This window comes from Lathamus discolor, chromosome 1 (genome assembly GCF_037157495.1).
Source record: "Lathamus discolor isolate bLatDis1 chromosome 1, bLatDis1.hap1, whole genome shotgun sequence".
Lineage (NCBI taxonomy): Eukaryota > Metazoa > Chordata > Aves > Psittaciformes > Psittacidae > Lathamus > Lathamus discolor.
In genome coordinates, this window is record NC_088884.1 from 124,062,588 (window position 1) to 124,084,706 (window position 22,119).

At 36.0% G+C, this 22,119-nt stretch overlaps 1 protein-coding gene across 14 annotated transcripts in view; it reads left to right on the forward strand.

Annotated features, from left to right (window-relative positions):
* The window catches only part of TLL1 (tolloid like 1), a 151,035-nt gene that overhangs the window by 79,388 nt on the left and 49,528 nt on the right, over positions 1-22,119 (forward strand). For 13 of the 14 annotated variants that reach the window (XM_065694047.1, XM_065694085.1, XM_065694037.1 and 10 more), the window contains 6 exons: positions 1,436-1,516; positions 3,814-3,966; positions 5,968-6,085; positions 14,914-15,092; positions 16,890-16,995; positions 19,664-19,788. In XM_065694047.1, coding sequence (XP_065550119.1) covers positions 1,436-1,516; positions 3,814-3,966; positions 5,968-6,085; positions 14,914-15,092; positions 16,890-16,995; positions 19,664-19,788 — 762 coding nt within the window. Of the gene's footprint in view, positions 1-1,435; positions 1,517-3,813; positions 3,967-5,967; positions 6,086-14,913; positions 15,093-16,889; positions 17,009-19,663; positions 19,789-22,119 lie in introns of those variants that run through there. The other variant, XM_065694094.1, reaches the window with a different exon arrangement.

The following is a 22,119-nucleotide window of genomic DNA, read 5'->3' on the forward strand; positions in this document are numbered from 1 at the left end:
TCTTTGTCTTTTTTTTTCCTATTACATCTGACAACTGATGCTTTTAGGGATATTTTAGAATTAATTTGGAATCTTTAGCTAGATGCCTTTTCTAATAAAATGAATGTTAAAATGAGAGACAATTACGTTATTGATGATCAATACAAGGGACGGAATTGTTATATTCTCTGTAGTGTATATTATAGCTACTATGTAACTTGTTGGAAAGGAATGTGTTGAACTATTACCTCATCTATCTAAAATGCTTTAAAAAATTTGGAAAATTTTTCTCAAGGGAGCCAGCAACTATGTGACAGTGTAACCCAAATAATTAGGCACATTGTTATTCACTGAGCAGCCACACTAACTCACTTGCCTTATATGGAATTTTCTCATCTGTAATATAATTTCAAGTTGCTGTTTGATAAATATATTCTCGACATATATTGAAAGCTTTTAAGGGAAGTTGGGAAAGGTCTTTTTAGTGGCAGTTGCAGGTTTCAATGGTCCTTTAATTTCTTTCTTTTTACTTCTGCTGTTGTAAAGTAGTTTGAAAAATCTGTTGTCCTATAACAGTGAATTTTAAAATACAACCTATTACAAACTTCAGAAAATCACAAAACTTTCTGAACAATTTGGAATGATTTATCAACTAGTGCAACATTATCAGTGTTCTTCTGGTTTGCTGGTGTTTACAAAGTCACTTGCAGCCACAAAAGGATTTTATGTGAAGGGGCTATGTGGCGGATGCATCAAATGTGCACGGTATACCTAGGGATGTGTTGCATTTCTGTAAATGGCATGGTAGATGTTTAGCTTAGTTTTTCTTGCTTATTGATGGCTGAAATGACAGACATATATATGCCTGCAAAATCTTACTGCAATATACACCATCATGTAATGTTTCAAAGCCTTTAGAATGCATTGACATCTCTTTGCAAAGAAAACCAAAGCTTTCATGACAAAATCAGCTATATTAAGCTTGTATCAGTTTTGTTGTTTTTTTCTGATGAAATTTTGGGTGTTTGCTTTCCCCCTTTCACCTCCCTGGAAATGAGAAGATTATGGCATGCATTCAGGCAATTTCTGTGAGAGTAAGCCTTTTAGCTGTCAATCAATATGGCTCTGAGGATGTCAAGGTCACCAGGAAGAAAAAAGCTCCAAATAATAATTAGATGATGTAATTGTCATGACTTGTCTGAATAACAAAGATGTGTTGGCTTACATTCTGGAATGCATATTAGAAAGTATTTCAGCTAAAAATGTATCGTTATTTCATTGTCAAGAAGAATTTGTATGCGAATCATTGGAGAATGTTTAACTTCCTTTAAGATACATCGCAGTTTTTATGCGGTTCTTTCTAATCTCTCCAGGCTATATAGGTGATGTAGGTGTAAGATTCCATCTTTTTAACTTTTGTAAAATGCTTTTTGTTTTTTCCTTTTCTTTTTTAAAGGTGGCTTTGGAGAGCATGGAAAGTCAAAAAAAAGAGGTGCCCTCTATCAGCTTATAGACAGGATAAGAAGATTTGGCTCTGGTATTGTCACTGTTTAAATTAGCAGGTTGCCTGATGTGATAATGTATCATGAACATTAATGATGGTAGTACTTTAACACTTTAAAGCCGTTCCATATTACTATTGGCATAAACAAACTATAAAATAAATAGTACAGGAATAATAATGAAGTGATTAGCTCTTTGTTGCATTTTCTTGAGATTTATTTCCAGCATCAAATATGGAAGCTAAAATATGTAGTTTTAAATCTCATATTCAAAATTACTTAGCCTTTTTCAATAGCTGTGTTCATAGTTATCAGTTCTACTGATATCAGTACAATGTCTTTTCAGTACAGATAGGCTATGCTGCATAGCTGCTAATTTTATCAGTATTTTTCCTGGACCCAGCTGGGGCATTCTGATAATTCAAATTGTGTTTGAAGCATTTAAGGTGTGTGGACAAATACATTTTTATACTAATCATAAACTTGTCAATATAAACGTAGCTGAATTCAGCTGGCTATGTAAGTGGGATCCCCAGTAATACAGGCTGAATTTACTCACCATATTTGATGTGAGGAGATACCACTTCAATGTTATGAAACTTCAACCTCAAATAGGAAAATATATGAAACTCCATTATAATCACACCACATTATGCCTAAAAGCATTACTGCAGATTTTGCAAGATTAACCAGAGCACAGTAACTGCCTTTGTATATGTGCTCTGGTATAGAATCTTCATTCTTTTTAAGATAATTGCAATTTTAGTGTTGTGTAAATGCTTGTCATCTTTTGCATGCAATTTGGCATACATTTCTTCTAGTTAAAAAAAAAAGATAAAAATAATTTTGAACAGTAAAACATATATTAACATGTTATATAGTTCAGTAATGACTGTATATTAAGTGTAAGAATAGTTCTCTGAAGTTTTTACTTGTGTTGTAGACTGTTGTGTAATTCTCATTGACATACTTATTTAATTGCAAGGGTAAGTTATTTGCCTTACCTGAGTTTTATTTAAACCTTGAAATGTTCAATATCATTCTTGTAATAACTTACGTGTTAGGTGTTACGAAGGGAGGCTTTTCTTCCTGTGTACCAAGAGCTTTCTCCCCACCTTCTTCTGTAGCTTCTTCCCTTTCTTCCTTTTTTCTACTCTCCCAGCCTGGAGGCTAGGCCAGGATACCATACCATGATCCTGCCTGGAATCCTCCTTCATTCGGACTTAGCCATTAACAGTTAGGAAAAGCTGCTATCACAGGGGGTACTCACAGATGGAAGGTGTATTTTTCAATGAGGAATAAGACTTGAACCCCACTGAGTAGGATTTGTTGGCTGGCTTTCAAGTGATCTATTTTAGTCAGCTGCCCTTCTGAATTGCTTTAGAAGAAACACCTGTTATGGTGTACAAATCCTTGTCTCACTATCCTCATCCTTTCTTTGTCACAGTTAAGTTTCAGCTGATTTGAGAAAGATTTGTAATGGGATGAATGATGGTAACACCTCTGAAAATAGTAGACATATTTTAGTCTTGTGAAGAAATTCCAGCCATGAGTAAAATAGTTATTCATAGGATTCCCAAAGCTCATTTATGAAAAATTTGTATTTGCATCCTGTCGTTTTGTAGGGTTACTATCAAAACAAAAGTATTTAATCTGAAAATGTGTCTAGAGGTAATAGCTTCAGATGCTGGAGCTCAGAGAGAGAAATTACCCTGTGACTTTTTCCATATGTATGCAACTTTGCAAATAATTGAGATTTTTTTTGCTTGTAATTCTTGACAATAAAAGCCTATCTGCTACTTTAAGAAATTCTTTGTCAAGTGCTTTAAGGGTGATCATGCACTTGCTTTTTCCAGATCTTGCAATAAAAATGAAGGAGACAGCGAATGCCTTGATTATTTCGGTTCTGACCAAAGTCTTTCCTCCTTTGCCAGAAAAACCCAAATTAAAAACATAAAAAAACCCCTAAACAACCAAACCAAACCTGACACAGAGAGTGCAATTAAAACAACAACAAAAAAAAAAAAAAAAAAAAACCCCAAACCAATAAACTATTATTAAATGAGAAAATTTAGATGAAATTATGTAATATACCTTCAAGTGGTTAAATATAGGTGCAAATAGTTACTGTAGATATGTTGGAAAGAAAAAAGACTTAGGCTCTTCATTTTGAGTATGTCTCAGAAAACCAAGTAATGATAGGCTGTTGCATAACAGCAGTGTCCTACTTTTAAAGGGCATAAAGAAATAATCTGACTTTAACCTGCTGGATAATAACTGTTCTTTTTTCTTGTGTGTGTGATCTCATTCAGTGTTTTAATTATCATTACAGGCTTTGAGCAAAATAATACATCTAAAGGAAGAACTACTGTAAAATTCTCAGGGAAAAATGAGAAAAACAGATTTCCCAGAGCTGCTACATCACGAACAGAAAGAATATGGCCAGGGGGTGTCATTCCATATGTAATAGGTGGAAATTTCACCGGTAAGCTTTGTGCTTTGAATGGGAAGAAGGAATATGATTATTTTTTTTAATTGCTTTTTCTTTTTTTTTTTTTTTTTCTTTTTGCTAATGATTTTTCAGGAAAGTCATGCTGTGGAATTCAGTAGAAGGGTTCCTGTTGGATCAGGCCTGAAATACATCTGTTCTGAAAATATTAGTCATACTTCAAAAAGTTGTTCCCAAAGGCAAGCTACATAATAAAAATGTATAACTATGTTTCAGAAAGGGATGGCTCTTTTTCTTTGCCTAATATTTCTCATTGCATGTTTGTTTTCAAGAGCCTAAGTAGCAGAATGTCATGAAATCTGTTTTTTAACAAGTGCAGGATATTTAGCACAAGAATATAACTAATTTAACTTGTGTGTGATGTATTCTGCTAAAATGATTTCACTCAACAAACTGACTCAAATGTATTTTGTAATTCCTCGGTTTGGTTTTCAGATGGGTACACACAGACATTATATATGACAAGAACAAAGACTGACTTCAAAATAAATATAGTCCTTAGCAGAAAACTGTAGAAAAAGTTTAAAACATTTGTTAACCCTGAAAAATGTAAATGGATCAATATCAATGTGGATGTAAGAGGTAACTTAAAAAGGGAGAGAGAAAAGCAAAGATGGCAGGGAAAAGATAAATAATAGTATTTATTGAGCACAGTAATAGAGGAAATCAAAAGAAACATGTAGTGCTCACACACTGAATGCCTGTGTATATAGAGAAACCAGTGTCATTCCTTTCAAACTGACAGCTACATTCAGACTTTTATTTTGAGTATTTACATAGTACTATACCAAATGTGACCTTTGCTTTAGGATTACCATCTTCTGAAATAGTGGTAGGAAACTAAATGAAGCGTATCATATCAAACATTTTACCTTTTTCATAATGAAAGATAAATTCTAAAGCTTGGAAAACATTGCTTGAAGATAAAAGAAAAGGGCAAGATGGGATGAAATAACCTTTAATTTCTAGGATCTGACATGATTTGAGCTTGCTAGTTTTATGCACTTCGAGGTTTTGGTTTTTTTTTTTCAGTTTAAAAAAGTGTGTTTGTTTTAATTATAGTGTGTTGTAACATGCATCTTTTGTAACATGCAAAGTTTGCAAGGTGGATGCATTTCTGCTAGCATATTCATGCCAAATTGTAACGCTCGTGTATTTCCAGCTCAGAAGCAATACAGCTATATTCTCAGATGCTGCCTCTATGTTAATAAGTCTTGTCTTTTGTCACTCAATGAAATTACATTCCTATACTATCTGAAGTACTGTATACTTGCTGGCTTTGTGTTTTATGGTGAGAGCTGGCCTGCCTGCTTCTGCATCTAGCGTATAGTTTTGATTGTTTCTGAATGTGTTTCTCATTTTTTAAAACAATATCTAGGTATGCTTAGTATTGTACCAAATTAATTTGCACATTTTGGTGGATCAGTTGATTTCTGGAAGACCTTGATGTGAAGTGCAGGCTTTTCCTTGTTCAAGACAGCGTTATTTTAATCAAATGACTTGTCTGGTGTGTCTGTTTGCATTGTTTAGGTTAAATTGGTCTCCAGATTCCTCTTTTTTTTCTTCTTCTAGCTAGATAGTCAGGATCCAGAGTGCCTCAATTATTTTCCTTTTTGTTTCATTTTTCAAGTGGCTCACTTCATGATTTCATCTAGGAAATTGCTTAGCAAAAATGCTAATACAAGCACATAAGCAGCACTGTATTGTGCTGTCTTCCTCTGGTGTAACATAAATGTGCTTTTAATTAGAGGTTTTATGTTTCCTAGAGTGTGTCAGGCAGTTTTGGTCCCCTTGGAAGCAGATACGACGAGCTGATGGTCTGATATCCCTTTAATTGTAATCTGGCAGTACATGGGGCTGCTGGGACACAGGCCTTCATGATCCAGTGCCTTCTTGCAGGCTTATATTTCTAGTACTGAAATCTGATTTTAAGGAACAAGACACAAACTCTCTTATCTCATACAATTATTCTTCTAGGCACCCAGCGCGCCATGTTCAAACAGGCTATGCGGCACTGGGAAAAGTACACGTGTGTTACTTTTATTGAACGAAGCGATGAAGAAAGTTATATTGTATTTACATACAGACCATGTGGGTAAGTGTGTATGTATGGTAACAGATGTGCTTTCAACATTTTGGCATGTTTGTCAGCTTTGAAGTTAAAAGTGAATATGTATTTCACAGGCAAATGAATAGTTAGTGCATTTAAATGGTACATGTTCCGCTTGGCTGTAGGTTCAGTGTGGATAGCAACTTTCTGACATTATGCCTCTTTTGTCTATTTCTAGACACAGTGATTCTGGTAGATACGGGATTTTGGTAGAAGTGGGAAGTAGAGAATAATTTTGATGGTTCCCTTGCACTCACAGAAGTAGAAAGCAATGTGAGTTTAAATGCAATGTGAAAGATGTAAATGGTCTCAGGCGCTTTAGAAAGGGAAGTATGGGGATATCTACAGAGATCTTGGTTTCGTGAAAAGTAAACTTCAAAGTGCCCAAAGTCAAATGATGGAAAAATCTCTCCAGCCAAAGCATTGTTCCTTAGGCTGGTTGATGCTTCATGCAATCAAGTCACTTTAGGGTGAAGGCTGCGTTATAACCAATTCAAACCAAAAATTTGGAATATACTCGGTGTCTACTTTCAAAGTCACCATTATCTTTTACAGTTGATGTTGGTTTACTCATGGGTACTTTACAAATTACAGATAATTCACAAAGGCTGTAACAAGTTAGAAATAAAAACAAAGTAGAATGTGGCTATGTGAATAGTCCACGAGTGATGAAAAAAAAAATTGGGCTAAACAGAAAGGTCAGTTGAATGACTTTTTGGGGGGTCCCGAATCCATAAGCCATTTCACAAAGAGCCAGATAAATAAGAATGTATCTTCTCTGGGTGAATAGGAGCCATTGTGCACTAACCATCGGCATACAGTGCTGATGCAGGATTTTCCATGGAAAGAGCCCAGACAAAAGTGACACCAAACCATCTGCAAACACTTTCTGCTGCATGGCCAGTCGTATTGAAATTAATCTTGGTTCTTTCCCATAGCACCCTGCTGTGTTGGTTTGTTAGCACATTGTGTCATTATTGTTTCCAGTACCATGGCAGCTAACGTTCACAGCTGAGGGAGGCTTTATTGTACTTAGCACTGTTCGAATTAAAAACTAAATTATAAACCTTGCCCCAAAGAGCACACAGTCAAAACATAACACATTTGATGAAACAGCAAGTGGATACAGTCATATATGTAGAAATTCAGGTGGCAATATCTGAAAATGTCTCAGATAACAGCATTAGCACACTAGCAAGTGAAGCGTAATTGAGCCCTTGAAACACTAAGGATATTTTGAAGGAGAGTAATGCATTACTTCTTGCAGCAGTTCATGGGAAGCTCATCCCAGAAGGGCAGTGATGAAAAAAGTGTATTTGAAATACACTTAAATGTTCATATGTCAGAAATGAATGAGAGATGTTCTGATTAATCATAGTCACATAGAACTGTGAAGGGATCTCAGAAAGGTGTCTAAGGTATTCTTAAGACAAACAGCTATACCTAAGTTATTGCTGATATATGCTTGTCTAATTTGTTTCTAAAACCTGCAAAAATGAATACTTCATGGCTTGCTAGGAAATGTATTGCTTCACTGTCCTTAAAATAAGAAATGTAGGAAGTCGGGGCAGTATTTTTGGTCATAGCTAAACCAGATATTTCTTGCTGCAATTTTAGCTTTTTTTTTTTTCTGCTCACCATGGGCTGGGCATAGAAAATAAATTATTCCTCTTTCGTTTTCAGAGGTATCTATTACATACTTTGAGATGTCCAATCTCAGTACCTTTTTCTTTTAGGATAGAAAGCACCTAATTAATTTAATCTTTCCTAGTAAATTGTGTTTTTTAGGCCTTTGATCACACTGTTATTCTCTTTGCGATTCTTTTCAGGTAGTCCACATCTTCCTTGAAATGGAGGACCTAAAACTAGAGCATGTTTGTTCAGAAGAACCACTACTTCTGCTAAGCCAGTGCTAGAATTAATTCATAGATCCTGTAGTCTCTCTTTCCACTTGGGTACCTAAGCATGATGCCTCCCTGTTTCTCAACAGCTGCCACATTTGACTTGTGGTCTATTGGGATGTGACTCCAAATTCTTCAATGAGAAAAGCCAGAATTCTTTCCACAGCGCTGATAGCCCACCACTGGTTCCATCACGTGCCATGCTTTGCATGTGGTGTGTTAGGACACAAAAAAAATCCGTATTTCCCTTTTCAGATCTCTTATCTCTTAAAGTTACTATCAGTTCCAGGCTTGTCTTCCTGCTGTTTTTTCACACTGCAAGTTTAAAGAGCATCTTCTCTGTCTTCACTTCATATAATATTCCAGCCATCTTTATAACCACCCCTTTATATTAGGGTTCTCTAGTTCACTTACTGGAAGCCTGTGTGAAAAACTGCTGAAAGCTTTACAGCTGGATCCCTCTTTCATATCAGAATAATTTAAATTGTTGCAGTCTAAATCTATAATTATTTGTCAGCATGTCTTGTTTATTTAACCTGATTTTGAGAATAGTTAATTATTGAAATACTGTTTCTTAGTACAGCTGAAACAGTTGGTAGTTTGAAATTTCATAATTACTCATAGTAATTTGTACCCATTAGCTGCAGATGTGAGAATAAGAATATAATGTTAAGATACTAGTGTTTATGATTCTTCTACCAAAGCAGTGCACATTGGCATTAACATCTATTACAGCAAATATTTATGCAGCTAGTCAATTAGGGAAAATAAAACTGATCTGTGAAGAGGTTCAAACCACTTTTTGTTCACTACTGCTTCTCTATCCTTATGTTTCTTGCTGTTAGATAGGAAGTGCCTGAAGACACAGTCAATATACATCTCTATGCAAAGCCAAAAAGGGGGCAGCAAAGTGGGATGACCTCTAGTCTTAATAAATATTACTGAGTACAAGATCAAGCTACTTTTTTATACAATGGAACAAAAAAACAGCAATTAGTCATATTGTACTGGCATCTCAGCATGCCTTTGATCTGACTTTGGGGCAATTTTTGTTAAATACTAAAGATTGAAGTACTTTTTATGACAAACTTTAGATGACATTACAGTCATTACTGTATCTGCTCATATGGGTGTTTGACAAAGCTGTCTGAGATACAGAAAAATCAAATCTCTGTCATGTTCTTCCCCAAACACTCTAGACTAAACAGCTTCTGAATCTTTTAATGCTTTTTTGAACTTAGTGGGGTATTAAATAGACATCACAGGCAAGCTTTTTAAGTGGATGAAACAGGTAAATTCATTGCCCGAGGTACAGTTTTGCAGCATTCCTTAAGTTTAAGAAGGATTACAAGTTATAAAAGGTGCTCAATCACTTTTATGGAATGAGAAGAAATTCAGGGTTGTGCTAAATACACTTGGGCTGACTCACGTTCTCAGGTGGTAATTAACTCGAGCAGCTGGCGCTCTTTCTGCCTACAGCAGTTGGCACAGCTTCTCTGGTGGTGGTGGCATGACCTGCAGGATAGGTGTGGCAGAGGCACAGGTAATGGGTTGCCAGTCTACAACCCAATGCATTAACATAAACTCAGTGAGTGGTGATTTATGTTAATACACGAGGGTAGGCAGCTGTTGACTGAGGGGTGGATTCAGTTGGCTCTTCTTTATACGGTGTTGAGGTGATCATCCCCATTGAGCAGTTGAAGAAGCAGTAGCTGCTTCTGCAAACACAACAGGTTTTCTTAGAGCAGTGAGTTGGGAATTTCAGTAACCATGATTGTATTGATCCCTGAAAAATAAGTAAATTCATCAAGCCAGGTCATAGCCAGTATCTCCTTTGTGCAGAATGAGTTATGCTTGTGACTAAGAGGTGTTTTTTCGACAAGAAAAAAAAAATCGGCTTCTTCAGTGAGATTTTTTTGAATGAATTTTATTAACTTCTTTCTCTTGCATTGAGTAACATGTAGGTGATGATATGCAGCCCTAGTATGTTTGTGAACTTCTATAGTTTTCCACAGCTTCATACAGTCAGTGCTATGGAATGCTGATGTTATGATTTATGAGGATTCTTTTATATTATTATATTCTGAAGAGTGCAGCTATTATAAAAAGTACTACATTGACCGTACCCAATTCTTTCTTCTTTCATATTAATTTAAGAGTATTTTTGACAGTAGCTGTGAAATAGTATTACCTACAAGAATGAGTGTATTGTTATAGTAATTTCATTTTCTGTCTTTTTTTTTCTCTTTGCTTGCCATCATTGATCAGCTAGACTGATTAAGTGGAATTAGAGATTCATAAATAGTTACTGTCTCCAACTGCTGTCTGGTGCAATAAAGATTAAAGAGATGAGGAGCTTTAAAAGCTGCCAGTTGACTCAATTTAAAGGGAAAGACAGGTGCTTATACAGCACAGAGAGGTCTTGGTCTTTTGCCAAACACACCTGCACTCAAACCCATGATATTACGAAATAATTTATATCATAGATGTATTAATTTAGTGTTCTTTACATTTTGACTGGGTGCAATTGTGGAAGTGATCAGAATATTGTAGATTAATTGAATGAATCTGGTGTGCTTGACATGACACTCACCCCAGCAAATCCTAATGACGCTATGAGTGTGCACTGCTGCTATTTTAAGTGTTAGTGTTAATGTTGATTTTCTTCAGCAAGGAAAGAAATACTCAATGAATTTGTGTATAATTGGTGGGAAGTACTTGAAATCTTTTAAGTAACCAGTGTAAGGGAATTGCCATACTCATCTAGCTGCTTGTTTTTAGGAGCAGGTCAGTATTAAAGTAATTCTGAATGTGTTGGGGTTTAGGTGTTCAGTATTAGCCTAGGGAAATACTATGTAAAAGATTGCATTTATTTTTTTTCTTCTGAAAAGAAAACCTCTTTCAAATATGTCAGTGGAATGCTCAACTTCTCTTGGTATTTTCATTGCTATAATAGTAAAATGTGAAATCATTTTTGTAAGCACCTATAAGTCTTATCTGATTTATGAAAAACCACTAAAAACGTTCAGAGGTGGTCATAAGCACCTCTGTTGTTTAGTAAACAAACAACTTTTTTTATATTGTTACTTGTATTTGGTAAACTGGTTAATTATTTACCCTGTTTTCTTATAAAACCAAATTGTCTTAAGAACTTTATGTGTTACACTAGCCATTTTGTTGTTCTGCTATTATTGCATAGCTATTGTCTGACCTTTTCCAAGACACAGGGCACAATCTTAAAAGGTTAAATGCTCTTTTGGTCCAAATGAAGTAAAAAGGACAGGAAGAGAGAGACTGTAATTAAAATGTAGCTTTTTTTTTTTCTTTTTCCCTTGCCGTGAATAGTGTCAGTAAAAGCAGAGCTGGAGACATCGCAGGGGGTACTATATTTTTCAGTTTTTCCTTCTTCTCTAGTTGTCTCCAAAGTATCACTGTGCACAAATTATATTGTCAATCTGTGGAATTTTTAAGCCACCAAATATGTCTTTGCTAGCTGTCTGGATTTCACTTAGGATAGAGTTGAAGCGTATAACATACATAAAATCAATAACATAAGCACGTTCAAACTAATGAAATTGTATTAAATATCCTACAACCTACAGTCTAATAACATATTGATTTGCTTTAAGCTATAAATAATGCTTAATGTTCTTTAGTTCTGCATTGCAATATTTCTTTATAGCATTTCCAAACAGTGGTAAACAGGAAGACTGAGCAGATGTGTTTAAACTGTTTTAAACTAAAGGGTTTGTTCTACCTTTTCTTAATACTGCGTGGTTATCCTAACTTTATTTTTATCAGTCTTTCTTGCATTGTTATCATGTGTTGTATTCAGATCATAAAGGTTTTGAAGTTATCCGCAAGGTGTATTTTTTAGGACTATAGATGAAAGAAAAAACTAGGTAAGTTAGAATTCGATGTGTGGCTGGGCTTGGAGGGTTGTGGTTAAAAGCTTGAACTCACACTGTGAATGAAAGTGCAGTATCACAAAGGCCTATCCTGGGACCTGTCCTGTTTAACGTCTTTATCAATGATCCACAAAGAAGTGATGGCACATGCTCTCATCAGGTTTGCAGATGTTGGGTGGAGGGACCAGATGATAGGCTAAATGGAACTCTAATATGGAAATGGTGACATGCTGACCAGAATGTGGATTACTTAATTTGATTTATTCTTATGTTTTCTACCATGGTTTCCTTTAGACAGCCAAGGCAAATGCCACATCTTCCTTACTTCAGAGTGCTCAAAGATAAGAGACAGTGTTTTCTAAAAGATTTGAAGTCTGGGACCTAGGAACTGTGATAAATGTATTCAGTGTACATAATGCCTATGACAGTGAATTGGGCGTTCTATACAGAGAAGCTCTTTAATGGTTTTTTAAATATATGAACTTTTCTGAATTAAGAATTACGGAAAATTCTACCTTTTGCTCCAAGTGTTTACTCCAGCATTCCCTCTCTAAATGGATGCGATAGTAAATAATACTGTGCAGGAGGGTTTAAAAAAACAATAAAACACACCAAGCCTTCTTAAGATTCCAAACAATTTTCTCACTAGGGTGAGCACAAGTGACTAAGAGAGTGTATGAACTATGGTAGTTTCCTTATTGCACAATAGACACATATTCAGATAGTTGAGTGACTACTGGAAGATAAACCCAGGTAAAATTGATCAAAAATATCTGTAGTGCTTGAATTATGTTTACATATTCACATGTAGTCGTAATACTTATTCTACAAACATACAGTCTGAAATTATATCAAGCAAAACCATGTCAGCGTGTCAGGTGCAAAGGTGAAATCCACTGTGGAATCATGAGATAAAATGGTGTAACTGTTCAGAATTTTTATTTTAATCTTATTTCTGCTATCTGTTGCTCCTTTACATCACTTATGCTGTATTTTAGGGCACATCTTAAGGTGTTGTTTTCCCATGACTATTATTTATATCAGTGTTCACAGTAATATTTCTGTATCATAAATATCGTAAGTAGTAATTTTGTGTTCATACTGTTTATGTAGAGTGAGGGAAATATACAGACCAATACACAGGTGTTCTTTATTTTTTTTACTGTGTTCTGTAACAGTAGTACTTAAACCTGCAACCTTGATAATAGCACAGAGTTATAACAGGGAGTCTAAATTGCCATTGTTTTTATTTACCTGCCTTGAAGTGAGCTATCCAGGGAAGAAGCCTTAATTAAACATGGTATTGCACAACCCTAGCTGAAGCACTGAGCCTAATTTAGTGCTTTGACCTAAAAAGGTGGTTCATACCTATCCTTGGAACTAACTAAAGCATAAAGAAATCGGTTAACCTGTTTTGAGGGTAGGAATAGTTGAGAAGCAGTTGAGAGAGCAAGGAATGATTGTAATGTGAACAATAATTTTTCTGAACAGTATTTTCAAGCTTCAGAATTCTTGATACAACCCTCCTAGGCTGCTGTAATACATTCTTCTATAAAGTAACTTGTGTTGCCTTTATAATATTAAGATATTACTATAGTTTTTTTTGGAGTATCTATCCTTGATTTTAACCATTAGTGCAAAGCCAGTATGTGCTTTACTAAGAACAGGAATTGTGAGCTGAAATTCCATGGTTGTACTTCTCTAATAGTCATAGTTTAAAACTCTAGTTGTATTAGACTAACAAAACTCAATGAAGGAGACCAACCAGGACAGACACACGAGAATGGAAAGTCTCTTTGCCACCACAAAACCTGAAAAGTAGGCAAACGATGGCTATAGAATTTCATCGGCTATCAGTATTGTTCCCGTATCTTCTCTTTTATTGCCCACAGAGGCGTATGGAGGATGGGATCATTTTCCACACTAGCATCATTTTCCACACTCCTCAAGGACCAAATATATAGTGCTGTGTAAATGTTGCATCAGAAAATGTGGGGTTTTATATTGTTTTATTTGGTTTGTTTGTTTTTAAAGTGGAAGAAGGAGGATGTAATCTGCTCAGTACAATTCCATTCCACCTGACAGACTGCAGAATTTACAGAGCAGATATGGGAAATCAGGCTTTTACTAGGGAATATAATGCAGTTGTGAAATATTTAAGATCTTTAGAGGTGACAAAGAATCAGCCTGTGAAACCTGAAATTGTCTTCCATTTTGGCAGGATATGCTTTACTCTCCTTTCTCTCCTTTTGCTTGCGTAGTCAGGAGACTTTTTTTTCCTAACCAAAAAAGCATACGTCTCGGATAAATGCTGACAGTGTGAATGCTGAATAAGGCATCTCTGTTCCATAAGTTTACATTGGAATCATGGAAGTACAGTGAAACAGGAATGAAACATGAGAGCAGTTGTGAAGCAGGGTTTTTTGGGGGTTGTTTGTGTTGAGTTTTTTTGTTTTCTTGTGCAAATTTGACTTTCTGGGACTGAGGTTCCTATTGCAAGAAAACAGGATTGGGGTCAGAAAATGGTTTGCACATATCCAGAGCATTCAACCTCAAAATATATTGTTTTTGCAAAAGATATTGTACATCAACCATAGTTAGAGAAACAGAAAAGAGATGAAAAGGGTTTGCACAGTGTCCTCACAGTATTTTACATCTCATTCAGCATATCTTCCATCTGGATTTTCAACTGCGTGCAAATTTAATATTTTAAAGGAACACTTGCGTCATTTCTGCACCCTTTATAGATGGAACTAATGAAGTAGGGTGACTTTTCAGTTCAAAATAAAGCAAATTTATCAGACCTGAGTGAGCCAAGAGTCTGGTGAGTGCTGTCAAGACATGAAGTACGGCACAGAAGAAACTTTGTCTTTACTTATTCTTTCTGCTTCCCTCTGCATGCTGATTTTTTTAATACAATATTTTCTCATGTTTTAAAAATTTCCTATAGGGTTTATAGACTCATGTATCAAAACTGTCATCTGTGTTTGTGTTTTAATTACAGGTGCTGTTCTTATGTGGGTCGAAGGGGAAATGGCCCTCAGGCTATATCTATTGGCAAGAACTGTGATAAATTTGGTATAGTTGTCCATGAGTTGGGTCATGTGATAGGTTTTTGGCACGAACATACACGACCAGACCGTGATGACCATGTCACCATCATTAGAGAAAACATTCAGCCTGGTGAGATATTCTGGAATTTTATTTTTTTTTGGGGGGGGGGAGGGAACAATTCTACCAAACCTGTTTATTTTTGGTGTTTCCTTCATCTGCTCAACTCCCTTAAATCTGAATGCCAAATAGCAGAAATTAACTGATCCGCAGATGAGCATGTCTGCCTGCTATTCCTCTTAGCTAGACTGTTCTCAGCTGATTATAAATGAAATACTGCAACTAAAATACCATCTTTTCTAATGATCTGGCCAAGTTACAAGCCATTAAATAGTATTGGTTAGAAGGAGAGAAATAGTAATCATGCTCAAAACTTTGAAGGAAGACCTTTAAAAGTCATGTTTCTGTGCTTGAGAAAGGGCTTTTCTTCCTTAGTCTCTACTGAATGATAAGTAGAAACACATCAATAGCTTTTTAGTTGCCAGAGAGGTTTAGACCTGAAAGGTAAGCTGAGAACTTTGAATTTGTGACAAAGATGGGTAGTGTTACCGCGGTTTCTACATTACTTGTTGCTTACAGAGCTTGCAGCTTCACCCAGTGGCTTAGGTACTGCTGAGATAAAGCATCTGATGAACATAAGAACTATAAAGTGTGATTCATCTCTTTGTCAGTCTAGCTGTTGTGCCCATGTTTGTGATGTGTGGGCAAGATGGGAAATAACCTAGCATGTTTCATTTTCAATGTTCATAAATGTGCACAGTCTTTATGAAATACTGGTTTTGACTTATGAAAATTCTCTGCACAAGAAGGAGTGAAATCAGAAATTGCCCAATGATATCTTGGAGTATTTGTCTGTTCCTATAGAAAATGTTTTAAAGCAAAATAGACACGACATGCAATAAAACTTTGCCACCTCAACCAGGACTTGGAAGGTGACTCGCAGTTGATACACACTCCCACAAGTCTCAGATGTCCTGAAAGAGCATCTGCATTCAAGCCTTCCTTCTGTTCTCTATGTGTCATTGACTTGTGTAGATGCCATAAATGCTCTTCCCTATGCTTTTTCTGTGGTGGGGAAAATCAGCTGGAGTGCCATACTCAGCCTCCTGCTCTCTCCTTTCAGTTGTCTCTCTAGTTTCTGGATTTAACCACCTCTTGTGGTGTGGCCTGAGTTTGAGGATCACTAAATGGGATCAGGAAGTCATGACCACCAAGACATTTGGATTCTGTTGTTATGCAGATTATGTTGGTTAATGATGCAAGTGCCACTGCAGATTTTTGCAAGATATGAATGGGAATATGAAGTGGAGTAAAGGGTTCTTTGCATCTCTCACTACAGTGATTAGGACAAAGATTTTCTGGTCTGGAATTATGAACAAAGTATAATTCTTTTGCTTTTGTTAAATTGCAACAGCTGACTCTTGACTATATGACTTTGTAGTGTTTATATTATATGGGGGCTCAGAGAGTAGCCTTTGCTATAGCAAAGCCTCTTTAATTTAATATCCAGTCTAGTGAGTCTACAGTGAAGAGGGTTCTTCCAAATCCTGCTGTCAAAAAAGATTTCTTTCTGGAATTAAGAACAAAGTCAGCAAATGTTACGGATTCTACATGAAGCACAACATAATGTGTTGGGCCTTTACATAGGTTAGGTGAATGACAGTAGTCTTTCTAAATGCCAAATATAGGAATTTGGTGTATGTTTCAGAAGACGTCTGTCCTCTTGGCTAATAAAATCACACAGTTACTCCCAAATGGATAAGATTTATGAATGGTTAATGAATTATTAGATTAGGATCTTTGTTGCTTGGTTTTTATCTTTACAAAAAGAAGATATTAAAGAAGCTTTCAATTATCAATCATTCATAGGTCAAGAATACAACTTCTTGAAGATGGAGCCAGGAGAGGTGAACTCCCTTGGGGAACCTTATGACTTTGACAGCATAATGCACTATGCCAGGAACACCTTCTCAAGGTTGGAGTCTCAGGTTATACCTTTTGACTTTTAATTCTATTCCTGTCTGTGAATGCTAAGAACTATGCTTTTCAAGTATCCTGAAATTGCTTAAAATATCCCTCGCGATATCGTATTCTTACAGCAGTCAAAGGACAGCTTGTTTATTTTAAGTCAGAATAATCTAATTATATCTTTAAACACATTTTGTTTCTGTTTAGCTTCAAAGGAGCCTTTTGATCTTGCTTCAGTTTTTTAGATTTTAAGACAAGATAGTCTGGAAACATTGTTTCCTGCTAATACTTTCTTATTGTCTCAACAAAAAATTGAATTCAGAAAAAAAATTATTGAAATGGTTGAGAATTTCTTCTCTGTTGTTAGTACAGACTATTACTGTCATCCAGCTCATATAATAAAGAGTTCTGCTGGCTTTGCTCTGGCCTGTTGCAGGCTGATCCGTTCCCTGTTCCGTAGTACCTCACATGGGGCTTCATCTGAAACTCTGCATGGTTGTGGGAGCTATAGAATGAACTGTTCATATAGGCTAGCGCTACTCTGGAGAAGTGAAGGAGGAGTCTTTCACCCGGCCTTCTGTTATATTTCATACCAAGTTGGAGTTCACCTAATTACATTCTAAAAATACCAGAGAAATGTAAATTAAAAGAAATATAAAAGAAAAAAAAAAAAGAAGGGCAAAAAAGAAAACACCAAAACTAACAAAAATTGGTAGTTTTGAAAGTTATATCCTTAGCTTTTTTCATCCAATTTATGCATTTGAAGGTAAAAAATACTAGACAGTCCAAGACTCTGAAGTAAACTGAAGACCACCAGAAATCTCACCAGCCTTTGCAAATGCTTTGAGCTTGTTCTCCTCAATATAAATGATATTATTAAAAAAAAAAAAAAAAAAGTAAAAATCTTACCAAAGGATGTATTCAACATGTACATAATTCACCCCTGGAAGAGCATTGGAATGAGCCACATGAGGTAGATATTAGTCTCATTGCTTAATCCAGGTACAGATGCCATTACCTTAAGGAAGAGAGATTATACTAATCTATATAAAATAAATAAGCTGGAACCGCCCCAGAGTCCTAGGGCAATGACAACATCAAGATAATTTAATTTGTGGGCCCTGATCTCACCACTTTCCAAGCTGGCAAAAACTGATAGTGCCATGAGTAGGCATGCCCTGCCCCAAGGTACAAGAGGTTGTTACTTCATACTGTTTAAAACCAACCAGCAAGCCCTTGAGGTCATATATTGATTTGCACCAATTTATCTTGAACGTGTAAGTCGTGCTTCCTATGGCGTATTGCCAGCTGTTTGTTAGACTTTACTCACCCAGATAAGTAGTAGAACTCATGAAACATCATAAAATTCTAGTCATGCACAGTGATGTTGTTTGTGTGGTATTAAAAGTGTAACAGATTATTCTCTTATTAAAGCGCTAAGTCATTTAAGGGAGGATTGGTTGGTTGTTTGGCTGTTTGTTTTCTGTAAGTATGAATAGCATCAGTTTCAGGTTGTACTAAAAATCAATGGTGTGCTGGTTTAAGCAAAATTGGCAACTAAGTACCAAGCTGCCACTAGCTCAGCTCCCCCCCTTCCCTGTGAGATGGGGAGGAGAATCAGAAGAAGGTAAAACCATCAGGTTAAGAACAGTTTAATAATTGAAATAAAGTGAAATATATTAATAACATCAAGTATAATAATAATAGTAGGAGGAAAAACAAAGAGAGGAATAAACCACAAGAAAAATAAGTGATGCACAATAAAATTGCTCACCAAAAACTGACTGATGCCCATCCCATCCCCAAACAGCAGTTAACCCCTCCCAGCCAACTCCCCCCAGTTTATATACTGGGCATGTTGTTCTGTGCAATGGAGTATCCCTTTGGCTAGTTCAGGTCAGCTGTTCTGGCTCTGCTCCCTCACAGCTTCTTGTGCCTCTCCTCACTGGCACAGCATGAGAAACTAGAGTGTTTCATCAGAAGAAAGACTGGCAAATGTCCGTAACTTTTGCTCTCTTTACATGTGTAATTCAGATTTGAAGACTTCCCTTAAAAACTTTATAAGGAACAGTAACTCTGTGATTAAGAATTCTGTGATAGGGCCTAATGTATGTATTTTTCTATAATTTTATAATTAATTTTTTTCAATATAGTGAGAGCTTAACAGCAGTGCTTTTTTCCTGTATAGTCTTCAAGCAAAGCATCATAGAATAGCAGGTTGAAAGAGACCTCAAGGATCATCTTTCTAGGCAATGCATGACCAGAGGTCCCAGCACCCTCTCCAGCCAGATTTTAAAAGTGCCCAGTGCTTGGAGAATCCACCACTTTGCTGTGGAGATTATTCCAGTGGCTGATAGCTCTCATCGTGATAAATTTTCCTCATGTCCGGTTTTAACAATAGAAAGAGATTTCCCTCCTGTTGTCTAACAGAAATATAAAAGCTGATGTGTTAATTGTGTACTGAAAGAAGATTCTTTTTTGATAACTTTGCATAAAATTTGCCAACCTGTGGAGTTTCTATGACATGCTTTCTGTGTTTAAAGTTTTACCCTCTTACTTATGCCAGATGTAAATGTTAGATTTACAAAATAGTATTATACATTCATGAAACTCAGTTTTATGACAGAAACCTGATAGGGGGTTTTGGGGTCTATTTTTATGTTTATTTTTTTTAGGGGCATGTTTCTGGATACCATTCTCCCTTCCCGTGATGATAATGGTATACGACCTGCCATTGGCCAGCGTACTCGTCTAAGTAAAGGAGATATTGCACAGGCAAGAAAGCTGTATAGATGTCCAGGTATTGCACCACAAACAAACAAAACCCACATACTAGCAACTGTTTAACTTGTTCAAGAGGAACAATAATTTTTTTGAGTCAGCTGCTCAGTAGTTCGCTTTCATGTTGGCAACTGATGTAGGCAGTTCAAGAATTGAATCATAAAAAATCTTACAGATAAGGTCTCTGGAATGCAAAACACTTAAGGATAGATAAATTGTATGAAACAACACTTAGTTCCGTGACATTTCAGTCTTTGTTTTGCTTAGCTGTTCAATGACTACAAAAAAAACCCAAAAGTTAATGTCATTTCTGGATTGCATATTGACTGGGCCCTTATTTGAATTGAAGTAAAGTGCAGAAGAAGTAAATTGAATTATTCCAGTCAGCTCTGAACACAATATATTTTTTGAAAATTTGACAACTAACAAGCCAGGACAACTAAGTTCTAAAGTCTTTTGTGGATGATCTGGTTAATATTGTTACAAAACTTCTACAGTCTTAACAGATACATTTAGTATTTTAATATGTTCTGCCTAATTCTAGTATCCTATAATTTCAATGCATGTTAATGTTTCATCTTAAAACAATGTTGGGGTAGAGTCGCTGTCTGTCTCAAGGACATCAGTGGCAAGCCTGGAGTAATCTGGAGTCAACCCTGTGCTTCTTGCTCTTCTCTAGTGTTAGTTCTTCGTTAAGTGTTGGCAGAGGGGTGGGAATCTCAAAGCAAAAAGTTTTACTTTCCTTGCTATACTTCTGGCTGATACCAGTTTTAATATTTGGTGTCAATCAAAGCAGTTCAGAAGTGCCATCTTTCCGCCTGAATTTGCCAGCAAGGTCCTTGTGGGAGGCTAGACTTACGAACTCTGTGCCACATAGGTTACAGCCCTCCTGCTCCTCATGGGAATTGATGAAGTCTCAGTAACCATTTTAAGTCAGATATATGGCTACTCTTTACCACCTGATCAGGACTGAAGTGATGGAGCTGCTTCAAATTTGTATCAGCAGCAGTGGGATTTACTGAAGATCTGGGGCATCTGATATGCATTTGATGTACACTGTACAGCTGAAATATGTTTTTCCTTTGTGCTGTAAGTACACTGAATCATAATCTATATATACTGAGAACATGCACAGTGCCTCTGGGTCTACCAGAGGAGAAAACTCTTGAATATATTTTCTTTTAGCAGTTGTTCCTTTTGGAATAATTTTTGCTCTTTCCTTTTTTGTACAGGAGGTATTTGAATAATGTCATTCTCGGCAGCATTGTTTCTATTAAGAGTGTAGAGAAAGCAACAATTTCATAAACACAGAGAATACATACATATTTTGATAAAAGACAGATTTTAGAGACAAAAATAGTCTGTAGAATTAAGACTGAGAAGTTGCTAGTATCTTATGATCACATTGATATCCTTAAGATACGGGGAAAAAACCCCAGCCTAGGCTGTTTAGTACAAATATAGTACTCTAACATGCACTTTCAGTCAACTGAAAAAGATGCAGTATGCATTTTGACCTAATATTCAAAAGTTGTTCAGAGAAAATGTCCTTTTCATATAATTCATTAAAATGTGTAATGAGTTATTATTTCTTTCAATGTCTTGAAAGTCTTGTTGAAATCTAGTTTCACAGTGTTGTAAGCCCATGGTTGTTCAGCTTTAGTGTGGTCTTTAAAAGTACGCTGTTTTTTGTAGCACTGGTGAACATGGGTCAGAAGGATAAAAAAAATGAATGGTGATTGCAGGATCATGCTCCTTTTCTGACTCTTCCCTTTGGCAAACTTTAGAATGAAAGACATTGGTTTTCTAGCGTTACATAGATGAGCCAGTCCGTAAAAGAAACTGATTTTTAAAAGAAAGAAAAAGTCAAAAGATTTTGCTATGAACTGTAAAATGGTCACTATTTACCATGATATTTTTTTCAGTTAATATTTTTAATAGAAGCTGCATAACTGAATAATATGACACAAACTTAAGCATCCAACAAAGAAAGCAACTCTGTGAAAGTTGGAAAGTACTTGTGATATAATAATTTTCCCAGGGAATAATGAGATTGAAAATTCAGATGTTAAGCTTTTGGTTTTATGAAAAGAATCATGTGATCACTGTAGTATATAGCAGTAAAATCGCTGACACTGTGTTGGTTTTGGAGGTGTGCTTTATCTCCTGTTTCAGATAAAAGATGTTAATCATGACGCCTGCTTATGATAAAAGAGCAGTGAATATTTCAAAATTGCTAACATCATCATTTCATGTGTTCATTTGTGTTGCCTTAAATGTATGTTGTGTATGTTAGCCAGCAACTAAGTAATGTAGCTGCTCACTTACTCCTCACTTCCTCTACTCCTAG